We start from the raw sequence: 14,410 nt of genomic DNA on the forward strand, positions 1-14,410 counted from the left end.
GAGAACTTCCCCTTAATTGAGTTTCTTTGCGTAGTTAGTAAAACTCGTTGTGGCCAATTTAACTTTGAAAGACAGAAAGTAGTCTGTCTCTTCTGAGACACCGGAGCTTATTAGTTGCTGAAGTAGTTCGCTTGGAGGCGTTCTGTCTTCGATGTAGTTTGGTGGCAACATCATGTAGTTTATCACACAAACTAAAAATTGAGGCGATCGTGTTTAACCTTTGTCTTCGTTTAGCTGGATTTTCGACTGTGATTTTTTAAACACACACCTTTGTCATGTTTCTACGCGGGTCAAAACAGCGACGATCCAACTACTCGGTAAGTGTCTCAAGTCGGTACTTCTCATTCACTTCAATCTGAAATATGATTCCGCATTTATGTTTTTTATTTCATTGTCTTAAATACTTCTAACTTCTCGTTGACATTTCAAACTCGAAGGAAAGTCCTAAAGTTTCCCTGAACTTTCTCCTCTACAGTCACCTGGCTTTTGTTTTTCTTTGTATCAAATCACCAATTTAAAAAAGAGAAAGCGGGAGAGAGAAAATGTGGGATGCAAAATAAAAGTTTCTTTCGTGTTGATTTGCCATACTTTGTCTCAGAGAGTTCCACATTCTTTGTGACTTGGGTCATTTTGGGGAGTCAAGGTGAGTTTGGAGAGGGGCAATGACGTCACAGCCTCCTGGCGGAGCAGGTTGGTATAATGCAGATGAAATATGACCTTTTGCAAAGTGTTGATTTTAACAATAGCCAGCAGAATGTTCCGGATTGCAGAAAGTGATTGAATGCTGACTTAACCGATTGACTTGAGCTGAAAACCGACAAAAACGTGCAGTGATTGGGGTTGTGGCCCCCAAAATACCCCAAAAGATTGCTTTTAGTCGTTGATTTATTGTTGTTAAAATGAAAATTAATCTAACAACCATCCGCACTCACACCTATTGGCGATTTGGAGTGCGGTCTACCATGCAGGTTTTGGGAATGTGTGTGTGTGGGGGGGAAACCGGAGCTCCTATCTCAAAGTCACCACTGTACTTTGGTGGAAAACAAGTCAGAGATGATCATATTTTTGTTCTTCTTTTCTGTGTGGTGTGTCAATTCTGAATTGTAGTATATGCTGTGGTCCACTTTAAAAATAGACCGTAGGCCAAAAATGTCCCTGCGCTGTAGTTTGGACAGCGATGCATTAAATTGTGCAAGTGCTTCTGACGGTTCTCACAACCAGGTAAGATGACATGCCGCTCTTGTGTAAGTCATTCAATTAGTACAACTTAAGCAGTCCAGACTGATTCATACAATAACTAACCTTGTATATGAATGAACTGCATCAATATTTAACGCAACGCTCCCATCCTCTCTAGAAAAGGACTTTGGACTTGCCTTGAACCAGGTTGTGGCTAAAATGTTTGTTTTCAAGATATTTGTAGTCAATGATACAATACAATACAACCTTATTTATCTAGTGTATTTTACAACAGCTGCACCTGCAAAAATGGTTTTGCATTTACCAAAATAGTAAGATAGTGAAAACAGTCAATTAAAACATAAATTATTATATAGTAGTAATAATATATAAAGTAGGCGCCATGTTTGGTTGAAAACCAAAGAATAAAAATGTGACTTAAGTGACACGGGTGTTATTCCATTTCATTGTCACACCGTCACCATCTTGCAGTCCAATCATACATCAAACACTGAGCCGCTGCCAAATAGACTGTAATCAAATTCGAGCTGACTTAAATCAAAGCAACACAAACCCGTCAGCGCAAACAGGTCATTGTGCGCACTCGTCGTAAAATGACAATACGCAGGTGTTCATTTCATCTGCCGACTCTCAACGGCACGTCAGCCAAAAAGCCCCCGGTGTCCTGTTGTCAACGGAGGTTGGCCGCAATTTCCAAAGGTGTTTTGATCCCGCGGCTATTTACTCCCATCCCTGCTCGCAGTAATGATAAAGTAGGAGTACGTACACGCGCTTTGCCTTTTGTCCTTCCCTAGCTCAGTTTTCAAGTCAGCATTACGAAATAACAGCTGTCACCAGCTTTACTTGCCTGGACGTGTATCCGACTCGAGCCAAGATAGAAGACATACAAAAAGTATATGGGAGTACAGCGTGCATTGTTTTCCTGACTGACTTATACACAACCGAGATATAAAAGCTCCTCTTTCCTGTACTATTTTGATGTGGTTTGATAAAAGAAAATGTATCGTAAACAATGGCAGACCTTGTATGTATATGTTTTGATCAAATTGAAATATTTCACAAAATTAGCAATGTTGCAAGTGGAAAAACAGTGATTTTATTGCTCAATTTATTGCTCTGAACTGCATACACTGGCAATAGGACGGTTGCTCAAATTGAATCGGAGGAAAAGAAAGTGGAGGCCTCACTCAGAGGGAAAGGGTGCAGCTCTCATCCTGTGCCTGCTTCCTTCCGGGCAGCTCCAGAACCAGCAGCAGGCCTGGAGTCCACACACACACACTCACACACTCTTTATTAGCACATTTGCTTTTGTATACGACACACAAGGGTCCTCATTCACAAATGGTGTGGATGGAGAAATATGTGCTAAAATTGTTCATATGAACATTTGACGCATAAATCTTATTATGGTTCATCAGTATGTTCTGTCTTGAATTTGTTCTTAAATGCATAACCATAATGATCAAAAGCGGGAACTTACTAATTAGATTACTTCATGTATTTAAAAACCATGAAATGGAGGCTCTTGAATCTTATGTTGGATGGATGGATGGATGGATGGATGGATGGATGGATGGATGGATGGATGGATGGATGGATGGATGGATGGATGGATGGATGGATGGATGGATGGATGGATGGATGGATGGATGGATGGATGGATGGATGGATGGATGGATGGATGGATATTGTCACATGCCAGACTCAGGCTTCATGTCTACGCCAATGCTCATATAATAATGCAAGACAGAAGCTTTTCCAACACATTCTGTGGAAAATAGGATTGGCTGCTCTTGTGCGTCCAGCGCCAGTCTGCTCTACTTGCGGTGGGCAATGATGTGAGCTGAGCTTCTTCTTTCCAGCAGGAGGAAGAGGATCCAGACAGAGGGCAACCCTGCATGCGCTGTGGAGACCAGTGCCCCGGCTTCCGCGTCCACGGATGGAGGTATGAATGGAAGGAGCCTCTACGTTGTGATGTTGTGTGTGTGTGTGTTGTCAGGATTTTTTTTCTCAGTCTGGAGGTCACAGTTGCTCTCTGTGCTTTTTGTTCCTGGAGAGGGTCACAATTTTTCATCAGAGCTACTAGGGGCCACATACGACCACGATCCAGGATTCAACAGGGCACATTATTTGATTAAGAAAAAAATATGCTCTGTTGAAAGCTTGTAGGACTTGCCAACAGTACCTTTGAGAAGGCGGGTGTAAGCTAGCAGTCTGTTGCCCCTTTTCATCACCTAGCGGACGGTGGCCGTGGGATTTCCAGCTGTTTCCTTACACCCATGGCACACGCGTGTCCTGTTTTGCTAACAAGGACATGCTGTATGGTCCGGGTCATGTTGTGCCAAGAACGACTACAGTGGTACCTTGAGATATGATTTTAATTTCGACTGTGATCAAGCTTGTAATGCAAAACACTCATATTAAATATTTCCCTATTGAAATTAATGGATTAATGGATTCGTCCCAGCCTCTCAAAAAAATATTCTAATGTGTGTTCTAATGGGCTTTCTCCGCAGATTGACAAATGCCACAAATTCACAAATCCTGTCTGATCCGTAGATCTAACATATGGCAAAACTTCTTCTAAATGTTGCGCCATTATTTTAGCCAGAATTTTACAATCACAATTTAAAAGTAAGGTTGGCCTGGCAGCTTCTTACACAACAAGAGAGATGAACATGCTATACTTTTTTGCCACACGCTCGCCCCCGCACAACATAGCACTCCTCTGTCTGCTCACAAATGAGCCCTCCCGCCTGGCGACAGATGTGGAGTCCAAGGACAAGGCTGAGAGGGAGATTACGGCTCCCATCTTTTCTCCTCTGGCTTAGGCCACTGACCTCATTTCCCGCCTGTTTTGGACATAAACGAAAGGACTTTCTGCCATTAACCCAAGTGGATTGTTGGTGGGAAAACAAGTTGTGATCTCTGCGCTTCACTTTTGTCCATGATGCGATTAAAGTTCAATTTAGTTGCAGTGCGTGAACGGTGAACTAAATCAACCTGTGCTAGATAATCCAACGTTGCGTCGATTTGTCAGTTTGTTATACAGAACAGCCACAAGAAAATCCACTATGTAGATAGATTCAGTGCTATGATTTAGAAAGAAAAAAAAGAGAAAAAAATGTCCAGTTTGAACATTTAAATCAAGGTGTCAAACTCAAGGGCTGGGGGGGGGGCGGCAGATACGGCCCACCACATCATTTTATGTGGCCCTCAAAGACAAATTTTGCAACGACTTTGCGTCATGACTAAAATTACAAATTGTCTTCATTTTTAAAAAATAGAGACATTGCTAGCAATTTTATTAGCATTTGTCTTTTTAAAATATTTGAACGATTGCGTCCACAGGAAGATCTGCGTGCACTGCAAGTGCCTGCGAGAGGAGCACGTCGTCCGCTCAATGCCGGGCCAGCTGGAGAAGATGATGACAAAGCTGGTGTCAGACTTCCAGAGGCACTCCATCTCAGACGACGACTCGGGCTGCGCCTCGGAGGAATACGCCTGGGTTCCGCCTGGCCTCAAGCCTGAGCAGGTGAGCCACCACTTTGACCCTCTTCAGAAACTTTGAACTAGAGGTACACCGATTAATCGACAACGAATCGATCATCATGAATTCTTTTTTATAAGGAAACTTGTAATTGATTTGTTGTGCTTGTGAATTCTCCAAAACGTTTTTCTGTGACTATACAAAGTCAAAGTCAGTTTACCCATCTGCCTTGCAGGTTTACCAGTATTTTAGCAGCTTACCAGAGGACAGAGTGCCCTTTGTGAACAGTGTGGGAGAACGACACCGAATCAAACAGTTGCTGCACCAACTTCCTGCTCATGACAGTGAGGTAACGTTACTTTCTCACACAATGAACTTTCTCAAGAGACCTCGAATAGCAGACGTCCGTGGAGGAAACTTTAGTTGCAGTTGGCTTAGTTATCCTTCAAGTGTAAATAAAAGCTTTTTCCATTTGCTTGATTTTTAAGACATCTTCTTTAGATACTTTTCATCTCACTTAGGAGTGTTTGAATTTCCAGGAGCTGTAGTACAGGTAAGATGAGCCTGAAGCATCTGATTTCTTGTTGTGAACATGTCATCTCACAGCCGCACTACTGCAGCTCACTAAGCGAGGAGGAGAAGAAGGAGTTGCGTTTGTTCAGCCAGCAGAGGAAACGAGACAACGTGGGCCGAGGCGTTGTCAGACTCTTTCCCGTCACTATGACTGGAGCCGTCTGCAAGCAGGTAGAGCAGCAGTTTTATTTTATGCTCATACATACAAATTGCAGTAGCCTCAACCTTCCTGTCGGAGAAATATGATGTATTTTAGATCACTATTTGACCAGCTCCCATTTCCTACTTTAATTCACTGGCTTGACATCTGTTTATTTCATTCATCTGTTTGTATTTGCAAATGATCTTGTTTACATCCCGAAGACATCATCACAATAACGGAGTCTCTGAGTGAAATATGTTTTTTTTTCAGTGTGACAGAAAGATCAACGGCGGCGATATCGCCGTGTTCGCCAGTCGGGCGGGAAAGGGCACTTGTTGGCACCCTCAGTGTTTTCAGTGCGCCTGCTGCAACGAGCTGCTGGTCGACCTCATCTACTTCTACCACGATGCACGCATCTACTGCGGCCGCCATCACGCTGAGAGGCTCAAACCTCGATGTCAAGCCTGTGATGAGGTGACTACCAACAACCAATGAAAAGGGGAGGCGGCAAGCTACATTTGCAGACAACTACTAAAATGGCAGTGGAAATTTGAAAAACATTCTAGGGCTCCAAAACTTTGAAGAATAATCTAATTGTGTTTTTCTTTTCCCTCGATATTGCTATTGGGATATAATATGCAATTATTCTTTTCAAGCTCTTCTTCCCTTGACATATAGAATCTGTCAGAGTCAGAGAATAATTACTGCAGAGAGACTGAAATCAGAGTATTTGTGCAATTTTAAGCTAAGCAATGGCTTTAAACCATGATTTTTAGAATCGTTACCCGTTGAGTTGATTGGGTAATAGTGAATTAATCAATTAATTTTGACGGTTTAAAGAAAAAAATCGAATTATACATCAAATAAAGGCAAATAAACATTTAATATGAAAGGCGGCTTGGAATTGAAATGGAAAATCAGCTGATTTTATATTTATTGTTATTATTTATATCATAAAAAATATATATAATTTCTATATTATTATTATTAACCCAAAGCTTGTTTATTTGTGCTCTGTTTGTGCCACGGCGTATCCATCCAAGATCATTTTTGCAGACGAATGCACAGAGGCGGAAGGAAGGTTCTGGCACATGAAGCACTTCAGCTGTTTTGAGTGCGAGGCAGCACTGGGCGGTCAGCGTTACATCATGCGAGAGTGCCGCCCATACTGCTGCTCCTGCTATGAGTCCCTCTATGCAGAGTACTGTGACACCTGCGGAGAACAAATAGGTACCGGAACCAAAACGCTTAGAAAGTACTTTGAAACCTCAGCCAGTTGTTTGCTAGTCACAAATTCAGACAATGAGCCCATTTATCACGGAGAATCAAATTGTCACCGCAGGCATCGGCCAGAGCAAGATGACATACGAGGGTCAACGCTGGCACGCGGTGGAGTTTTGTTTCTGTTGCGCCCGTTGCCGCCTACCTCTGCTGGGTCGCCCCTTCCTGCCCCGACGGGGGCTCATCTTCTGTTCCAGGGCCTGTTCGCTCGGAGAGGACCCCGATAACTCGGACTCTTGCGACTCGGCCCTCCAGAGCCGACCTCCGCAGCACAGAAACTGTGCGCCGGCCCGGCGGCACCAGCAACTGCACTGCGGCTCTCCGTTACAACCAATAGAGGGCGTCAACCCCTGCATGAGTCGTAAGTAGTAAAGCTGAGCACGAAACTTGAAGCTGCGAGGAATATTTCATTGTAGCCTGACTTCGATCTTTTCCTACCTCTCTGCCCAAAAGAACAACTCAGCTTACGAATGCTGGACACCATGGCTGCTACATTGCAATTGATCTATTGCCATAAATTAAATCAGATGTTAGTAGTTTGATGATTTTTGGGAATGTACAATCTCAGGACGAGTGTTTGTTTGAGGTTAAACTGGTTTCAATTCTCATCATGCCCATGTTCTTTTACTTAGGTGTCAATTGCTCGACTCCAGTTGAAAATGGAGTTCCTTCTGCTGGTGGCTTTTGTCATCCAAGAGGTTCCTATTCCCCTCTTCCCCACATCCATCAAGGGAATGGCCTCGGGCCCTCGTGGCCCCGCAACCTTCCACATTACACTCTGCTGTCGGATGACGGCGGGATGAAACCACCTGCTGATGGCCTTTTAAATGGACATTCTGGACATCCTCCCACAACTTTGTGTTCAAGAGGAACCTCGACCGGCCAAGACTGCAGGAACTGGGTGGAAAAGACCAATCAAGTCATGAAAGGTGATCGTTGTCATCTTGTCATCAATTACAAATATTTGCTTGAAGCCTCATCTGATTTTCTCCTCCAGACTCTGTCCAGACCATTACGACATCACACTCCGACACGTCTCCCGAACCACCTCCGCTTCCTGTCAAGTACCGGGACATCTTACTGCAGGATTCATCCCCTTCAAACGCCCCCCAACCAGAAGACAGATCCCCCAACTCGCCACCCCCACTGTCTCGAAGTGGGACGGCGAGGGTCAGTTTCAGAGAACCAATCAGCAGCAGCTACTCGGTCGAGGAGGAAGAGGAGCACGAAGAAGAGTTGCAAACAAATGATGACAGCTCTCAGGAGGAAGAAGAGGTGGAAGAAGGCTTCAGAAGCAAGATGCCTCTGCACCAAGGAATCCCATCACAGATGGATTCTCTGGGTAAGAACACGAGGACAGTCAACAGCTGTTAAGTGTGGGCACACCTTCCGGACCCACCCGTTGGTTCTAAGGTGGAAATCTACAATACGGGGAGGACTTATAGAAACAGTTTGAAAATTTGTTTTGCCTCTCCCACACATTTAAACAAAAATCTAAAGTTTTCAAGACACACGTTAATTACTATATTCCTTAGGTTTTTGTGTTTTTTTATGTTGGCTAGACGGGTCCCCTTACCAGCAACGCAGTCTGCGGCGGGGTTGGAGTCGTCGGCGCGTTTCATCCGACCACCCCCGCGTGTCCACGAGCTCAGCCGGTCACCCGCGGGTCGGACGCCCTCAACTGGACACTGCGGAGGGTCGAGGGGGGAGAGGAAGCAAAGCCTCTTCGCTGGTCCTGCGGTCCATCCGGCGCAGGCACGAAGATTCGTGTTCCACGTGCTCGTCTTCATCAGACTCTGAGCAGGAGGGCTTCTTCCTGGGGCAGCCCATTCCTTTGCCGCCACAGCTGCAAAAAACTCAAGGTGAAAAAGACGAGGAGAAAAGAGAAGAAGAAGAGCCGCCTCGATGGGGACTGAGGGACAGCTTCAGGCGCAGACGTGCTCACAGTCTCGGTGCTAAAGACAAAGATAAAAATTGCTCAGTTTCTTGACCCAAACATCAAAATTCACGGCCTCCTCGCACTTCTGAGGTTCAGGGTTCGAATCTGCGTGGAGTTTGAATGTTAGCCTGACTACTCCAAAAAAAAAAAAGCCATGTAAGCACAGCTCCCAAGAGCAGTCTTCAGAAAAGCCATCTACAGCTTTTTTGGGGGGAAAAATCTGTTTCTCTGATTTTACTATGAAAGGTATTCTGTATGTTTGTGTAAAATACGCATTTTTGCATTAAATTACTGACAACCTGCCAATTCCACACGCAAATGTGTAGTGTTTATTTGCACGAAATAGTTATGACACCAGGGCAGCACCACCGCGCACTGGTCAGCATGTACGCCTGCCTCACAGTTCAGAGGGTGCGGGTTCGATTCCACCTCTGTGCGGAGAATTCAATTTCATGAAAGGCAATCTTAATGAGTTGCAACGTAAGTTGACAACCGGTGGCGTAAAAAAAAACGCCAATGTAATTTTTCTGGGTTTTATTTGGAATGGACCAATCAGCAAGAAAGAGGCGGTGCCCATTAGAGTTGTCGCACAGGTTTGACTAGTGGTTCTTTCAAATGTTTGGTCCCTTGCTTCATTTTACCAAAATAGCTCGGACGACGACAGCGGGAGCGAAGAGCAACAACGTTCAACTTTCTTTAGTCCAGGTGAGGACTTGCTTCTTATTTTTCTATACTTCTCGTCTGTTGTGTTTTGGGCGTTGAAGAAATTGTTGAGTTGCTGCAAGCCTGCGCATGCCCAAGACTTCAAGACATGTGGGACTTAATACTCTTTCCTTGTTTACATGTCCTTATGTGACACTTTGCTCCTTTCCTTTGATGGCTCTTGATATGAATTATTAGACCGACTTTACTTGACGTGTGTGAGGCAATGAGATGACAGTAGTTGAACTGTAGAGGTAAATGTAAAAGTGTAAAACTTTGTGACTGGCTTTAAAATCCTACAGCTCCCGCAGAGGATCTGGCATGGTAACAATGTGCAGAATATGAGTGGCAAGGAGCAGATTAGTTTATTTTTTGAATGCCCACCGAGCATTTGAAGAAGCAGGGAAGAAGCACCTTTGCTGTCTTCATTCACCTGGTCACCCGGAGAAGCTTCAGGTGTGCACGGTGTTTTTGCCCCTCCAGGTAATTACCTAGCAAAAGTTAGCTAGCTTCTTTTTATCAATGCTGTACCGATTTTTAGGTTTTACATCTAAAATCTCCATCCATTTAAATTACCATGTTGTAAAAACGCTCTATAAATGAAGATGTAAACCATTTGGGGGAGTGTAACACCTTTTTTGATCGTTTGGTTGGTTTTGCAACTTGTGCTTCTTTATATTAGAATTTGAGCTTGGACTCGCACCAAAAATCCCCGTCCCCTTATGTGCCAGCAATAAACAAGTTCAGGTTGGATTTGGTTTCACTTGGGCTCTCATCACAGGTCACCAACAGAGCGGTTCTGACAATGAACCAGCCCAACGAAAAGAGGAAAACCCAATTTGTCCTCTAAAACCAGTTCTGACTGTAATCTGGAAGCAAAGAAAATGCCAGTGGAGGTCAAACAATCGGCGAGGCCCAGCCCATCTGCAACATTTCCTCGCCTGCGGCCCAAGCGCCCAGTGGGTCCCGAATTCTACCGGCAAAGTCCGCCCTCGGCCGCCCGACCCAAGCAGAGTGCTGTCGAGAGGCTGGAAGCGGACAAAGCCAAGTACGTCAAAAGCCAAGTGGCACTGTCCAAGCAACAGCCTGTCAGGTCTCCTGACGTGCGCAAGTCTCCGCTAAGCCCCGTCGCCACCACTCTCCGGCCCGCGAAGAAGACTCCCGGCCAACCAAAAAGCAAGCCGGAGGCCGTCCAGCTGGACCTGGAACATCTGAGCAGCCTCATAAGTGATGTGAGTGACGGCCCCACTCCGATTGCTAGCTCAGACTCTGTTGACTCCTCCCCACTGCTGAAAAAAACCACGCCAGGGCTGCCGTCTCAGCCTCACGACTCCAGTTCTGCCAAGGTGACTAACTCAGCTTTATTTACAGAGCATTTAAACAACAGTCTCATTCACTCTTGTGCCGAACGAATTTGACATGATGTGGAATAAATATTAAATGACCATGACTGAGAAGATGAGCGCAGCTGCTGTAAGAACTCATGGTCGCCTTTTCTACTAGGTGAAACTGAAGGCGGCAGGCTGGGTAGAAAGTCCGGGATCTCCTACTGCGGGGACGGTGCGCCGAGTGGACGTCATACCTCAAGCCAGCCCTTCGAGGACACCTCGCAGGCCGCCGCTGTTCCTCCGCCAGCCGCTTCAGCCACTCCTGCTACACCCCCAGTTTCCCCTCCGCCCGACTATTTCGCACCTCCTCCTTCGCGCAAAGGCCACTCCGTCTCCTCTGAAACCTGTCGTCGCCACGCCTAAGCGGGATAACCCTGCTAGCTCGCCGCTTCCCGTCTTCCTGGGTTTGCCCCCTCCGTCTCCAGCCGTCACCCCTCTATCCGGCTCCCCCCGCAGCAGGAAACGTCCGTCTCTGACCCGCTCCAAATCGGACATGAGCGAGCAGTTTTCCCGAGCCGGGACGGAGCTAGAACGCTTCTTCAACCTGTGTGGTTTGGACCCCGCGGAGCTACAAGACTTTTCCGGAGCCGCCTCTGACATGGTGTCTCTGGCCCGCTTTCGGAGCGTCAGCGCTCCGGGCTCGGAGTGCGCCGGTTCTGGCGGGCCCGATGAAGACGGCGATGACGAGGAGGCTGAGGACCGTGTTCCCTACGGCGTGTCGGTCATTGAGAGGAACGCCAGGGTGATCAAATGGCTTTATGGGCTGCGACAGGCAAAGTGAGTGCATCCCTTTCCCACTGGGGTTGCAAACGGGTGGAACATTTCTGGCAAATTTCCACAAGGAATGTCGGAAAGGTTTCTGTGGCAAATGATGGCCATGAACTAGAAATGGAGACATTTTTTGGGGGTGAAAAGCTACTATGTTCAGGCAGCACAGTTGACCTGAGGTTAGTCAGCATCCACCCAATAGTTCTGAGGTCGGCGCTTTGAATGCGAGGGTCCTGTTTGCATGTCAGACGGAATACCAATCAATGCATGGCATTACTCCGGGTACTCCAGCTTCACCCCATATTCTGAAATCGTCCATCTCGGGTTATTTGAAGACTCCAAATGAATGGTGTTCAAAGTGAATAGAAAGGAACCATTGAGAAAGGGTATTTAAGTTATTTTCATTCTTGCTTTATTTCCATTAATTCACATTATTTTCCACAGAAAAAGACCAACTTTGCAAATCTGCAAAGAGGTAAGCTAATATTGCTGTTCGATGCAAAGTTCAGTGGACATGTTGAAGGCATCCATTTTGGGGGTGGGAGGGCCTGCTAATGGCTTCATTTGTAACTTGTTTTGTTTTTGGATGACTGGTGATCGTCTGTCTCTATTGGCTTTGAAATAACAGCGGACAAATGGTCAAAGTCACAGTTGTTAATTCTTATTTTTTTTCTATGACGAGCATGTGAATGCTATTAAACTGCTTTTACGTTTAATTAGGTTGCTGTTGCAAAACACAACTGATTATTTCTTGGTGATTATTTTGCATGGACAACTATCAATCGCGACACTTTATTTATATAATTGTAATTTACAGATTGCTCATTTGGACATCGGTGTTCTAGATGGTACGATTAAAAATATTTTTGTTTTGTTTTTTGTTTTTATTTTTTTATTAAATCTATTCAGTCCTGGCCCTGTTCAGATATTTAATCTTGTCAAATGCTGCATGTGCAGGATCCTGACTCTCAAACCGTTGCGATGGCAGTTTGGTGCATCAGTGTTGAGTTTTAGAATGGCAACTTGTGAAATAAACAGTTGAACCCTGAAAGTGCAGTTCTGTTTTTTTTTTTTGTTTTTTTTTTTATTAAATAAATTCTCCAACTTCTATTAGTCACTGGAGATTATGGGCTGAGACAAAGTACCTGGTAGTCTAACATTACTTCCAAGAAAATAGTCAATTTAAAGTTACTTTGCGAGGGTGAGTCGTCCAAGAAAAGTCAAAGCTGAAACAAAATGCGCATCTAGTAGAAAGTCGCACTTGTAACTTACTCAAGTCAATAAGAAGCTTAGTAACAATAGAAATGCTGCCACGCACTTACGTACGTAGGCAGACAATGTAATGCTCCTCGTTGGTCTCTATTCTAGCCTCTAAGAAAAAGGAGTAATATCAATGCTGTAGTGATGAGCTGCGATGTGTGTCCATGTACAGTCTATCCACCTGTCTGTCTGCCAAGGCCTATGGCTGATTCTTTCAAAAGCATTTCTAAGGGATGTGGGAAAGAACGTCGCAGCTCATGTGAGTCACCACGCGATGCCGAGAACGTGACTCATTCAAGAAGGAGACAGACATCCAACAGTGTTCTCTCTCCTCTTAAAAGTGGAACGCCTCAAGCTTGTTTGCTGTGACTCTGTTATGAGTTTAATGCTCACTTGGTTTTCTTAAAAAAAAAGTCTTTGCACTTTTTTAGCTAGAATTTCAATGTACTACTAGATTAAGTTTTCTCTAAAACTAAGCATGAAACAAAGACAATTACACTGTATTTCAAACAATTCCATACCTTAGCCTTAGTTTACTAGCTTAATGTTAACACATAATGGGAAAAACACACGAGTGCTTACAAGTAACATCTGCTGTTTGTGGCAATGTGCTGTTTTATCCTCTCCAAAGAATGACTCATTCTGAGGAATAGTGAAAGTCCCCTTTTGTCCCATTTAAATTCTTGTGTGTGTGTTATACTGCCCTCGAGTGGCCAAGTTACACACAACACAAGGAGCAGCACAATGACCATTAAATCGAAGCAAAATGTGGGGCGAAAAATAGGTTAATTCTTTACAATTGATGTAATTATCATTACGCCATGTTTTTAGAATGTTTTATAGGGACATTTTTCCCCGTGATGCTATTGCTGCCAATTATTTTTTTCTTTCTTACAGTTCAGAAGCTCCGTTTGTCAACAGAAACGCAGATCAGCCGACTAATGTGACGACTTCACATTCACTTCACATCTCGACGCAAAATGCAACACAATGCAGAAGTCCATTTCTACGCCGAGACTAAACAAGCACGTTGTAAAGACGTCTTTGTAGTGTATACACACACCAAGAGAGTGACCAGAGCAAAGAAGGTCGATGGAAAAAAACAACTAAGTCAACTTTTGATATCCATACTTCAAGGTTAAAACCACCACAAATGGTCAAAGACTGAAATGACTTATTTGGGTTTGTATCTTTGTCTTGATGGCCAAAATGTTGTTTTTGGTGTTTTGATGTTATCTGACCTGACAGACATGCTGCTTAAAATTAGTGTGCTTCACTAACTCTTTTGTTGTCTTCACAATACTGTCTGATATGTCCTGTGGATTTATGCTTCATCTTCTTATGTCAAAAATTTCAGGGGGTTCAGTTTGCTTGCTAATCCCTTCCCCAAAAAACTGATTGGACTTGTATTTGGTATGTTCAATCCAGACGGACTTCCTGAGATACAGTCCCGTCACTCCAAGGTTCTCGAGGGCCCTGATGAGAGACTGGCCCTCTTCCTCTCAAAGACCTTCTCCAATCCGTTCTTCCCAAGGTACAGTCAACTACAGCAGGACCACTTGCCTTGATGTTTCTGACACCAGTCTGAAGGACGTGCTTTGCAAGACCCACTTTCTGCTTTCCAGGCCACGAGATTTGTTCCAGTGATTCAATCCTTTCTGGCGGAG

The 14,410-nt window shown here is 44.6% G+C and overlaps 2 protein-coding genes across 5 annotated transcripts; both read left to right on the forward strand.

Annotated features, from left to right (window-relative positions):
- The first annotated feature begins 83 nt into the window (after positions 1 to 83).
- Positions 84 to 8,936, forward strand: prickle3 (prickle homolog 3). 2 transcript variants are annotated; one of them, XM_061299760.1, is made up of 11 exons: positions 84 to 317; positions 3,066 to 3,145; positions 4,552 to 4,735; positions 4,926 to 5,039; positions 5,297 to 5,434; positions 5,676 to 5,879; positions 6,449 to 6,635; positions 6,748 to 7,047; positions 7,319 to 7,615; positions 7,684 to 8,028; positions 8,249 to 8,936. In XM_061299760.1, exons 1-11 carry the CDS (start codon positions 276 to 278, stop codon positions 8,674 to 8,676), a joined length of 2,319 nt encoding a protein of 772 aa, XP_061155744.1. In that variant the 5' UTR covers positions 84 to 275; the 3' UTR covers positions 8,677 to 8,936. The 2 variants fall into 2 exon arrangements, with proteins under 2 accessions (XP_061155744.1, XP_061155735.1); XM_061299751.1 differs by having other exon boundaries at positions 85 to 317; positions 3,063 to 3,145.
- A 263-nt stretch (positions 8,937 to 9,199) lies between these two features.
- fam110a (family with sequence similarity 110 member A) lies at positions 9,200 to 12,534 on the forward strand. Of its 3 annotated transcripts, none has more exons than XM_061299793.1 (4): positions 9,200 to 9,330; positions 9,630 to 9,810; positions 10,010 to 10,673; positions 10,831 to 12,534. In XM_061299793.1, the coding sequence occupies exons 3-4, from the start codon at positions 10,212 to 10,214 to the stop codon at positions 11,494 to 11,496; spliced, it is 1,128 nt and encodes a 375-aa protein (XP_061155777.1). In that variant the 5' UTR covers positions 9,200 to 9,330; positions 9,630 to 9,810; positions 10,010 to 10,211; the 3' UTR covers positions 11,497 to 12,534. The 3 variants fall into 3 exon arrangements, with proteins under 3 accessions (XP_061155777.1, XP_061155774.1, XP_061155783.1); XM_061299790.1 differs by having other exon boundaries at positions 10,109 to 10,673; XM_061299799.1 differs by lacking the exon at positions 9,630 to 9,810 and having other exon boundaries at positions 10,109 to 10,673.
- The last annotated feature ends 1,876 nt before the right edge of the window (positions 12,535 to 14,410 follow it).

This window comes from Syngnathus typhle, linkage group LG2, assembly GCF_033458585.1.
Source record: "Syngnathus typhle isolate RoL2023-S1 ecotype Sweden linkage group LG2, RoL_Styp_1.0, whole genome shotgun sequence".
Classification (NCBI taxonomy): domain Eukaryota; kingdom Metazoa; phylum Chordata; class Actinopteri; order Syngnathiformes; family Syngnathidae; genus Syngnathus; species Syngnathus typhle.

What these genes read in the sequence shown, in the direction of transcription:
- fam110a (XM_061299793.1), top strand. Translation starts at nt 10,212, where the DNA reads ATGCCAGTGGAGGTCAAACAATCGGCGAGGCCCAGCCCATCTGCAACA. An exon ending in ACGACTCCAGTTCTGCCAAG is followed by an intron (nt 10,674 to 10,830) that starts GTGACTAACTCA and finishes CTTTTCTACTAG; the next exon opens with GTGAAACTGAAGGCGGCAGG.
- prickle3 (XM_061299751.1), top strand. Translation starts at nt 276, where the DNA reads ATGTTTCTACGCGGGTCAAAACAGCGACGATCCAACTACTCG. An exon ending in GATGTCAAGCCTGTGATGAG is followed by an intron (nt 5,880 to 6,448) that starts GTGACTACCAAC and finishes TATCCATCCAAG; the next exon opens with ATCATTTTTGCAGACGAATG. An exon ending in GACCAATCAAGTCATGAAAG is followed by an intron (nt 7,616 to 7,683) that starts GTGATCGTTGTC and finishes TTTCTCCTCCAG; the next exon opens with ACTCTGTCCAGACCATTACG.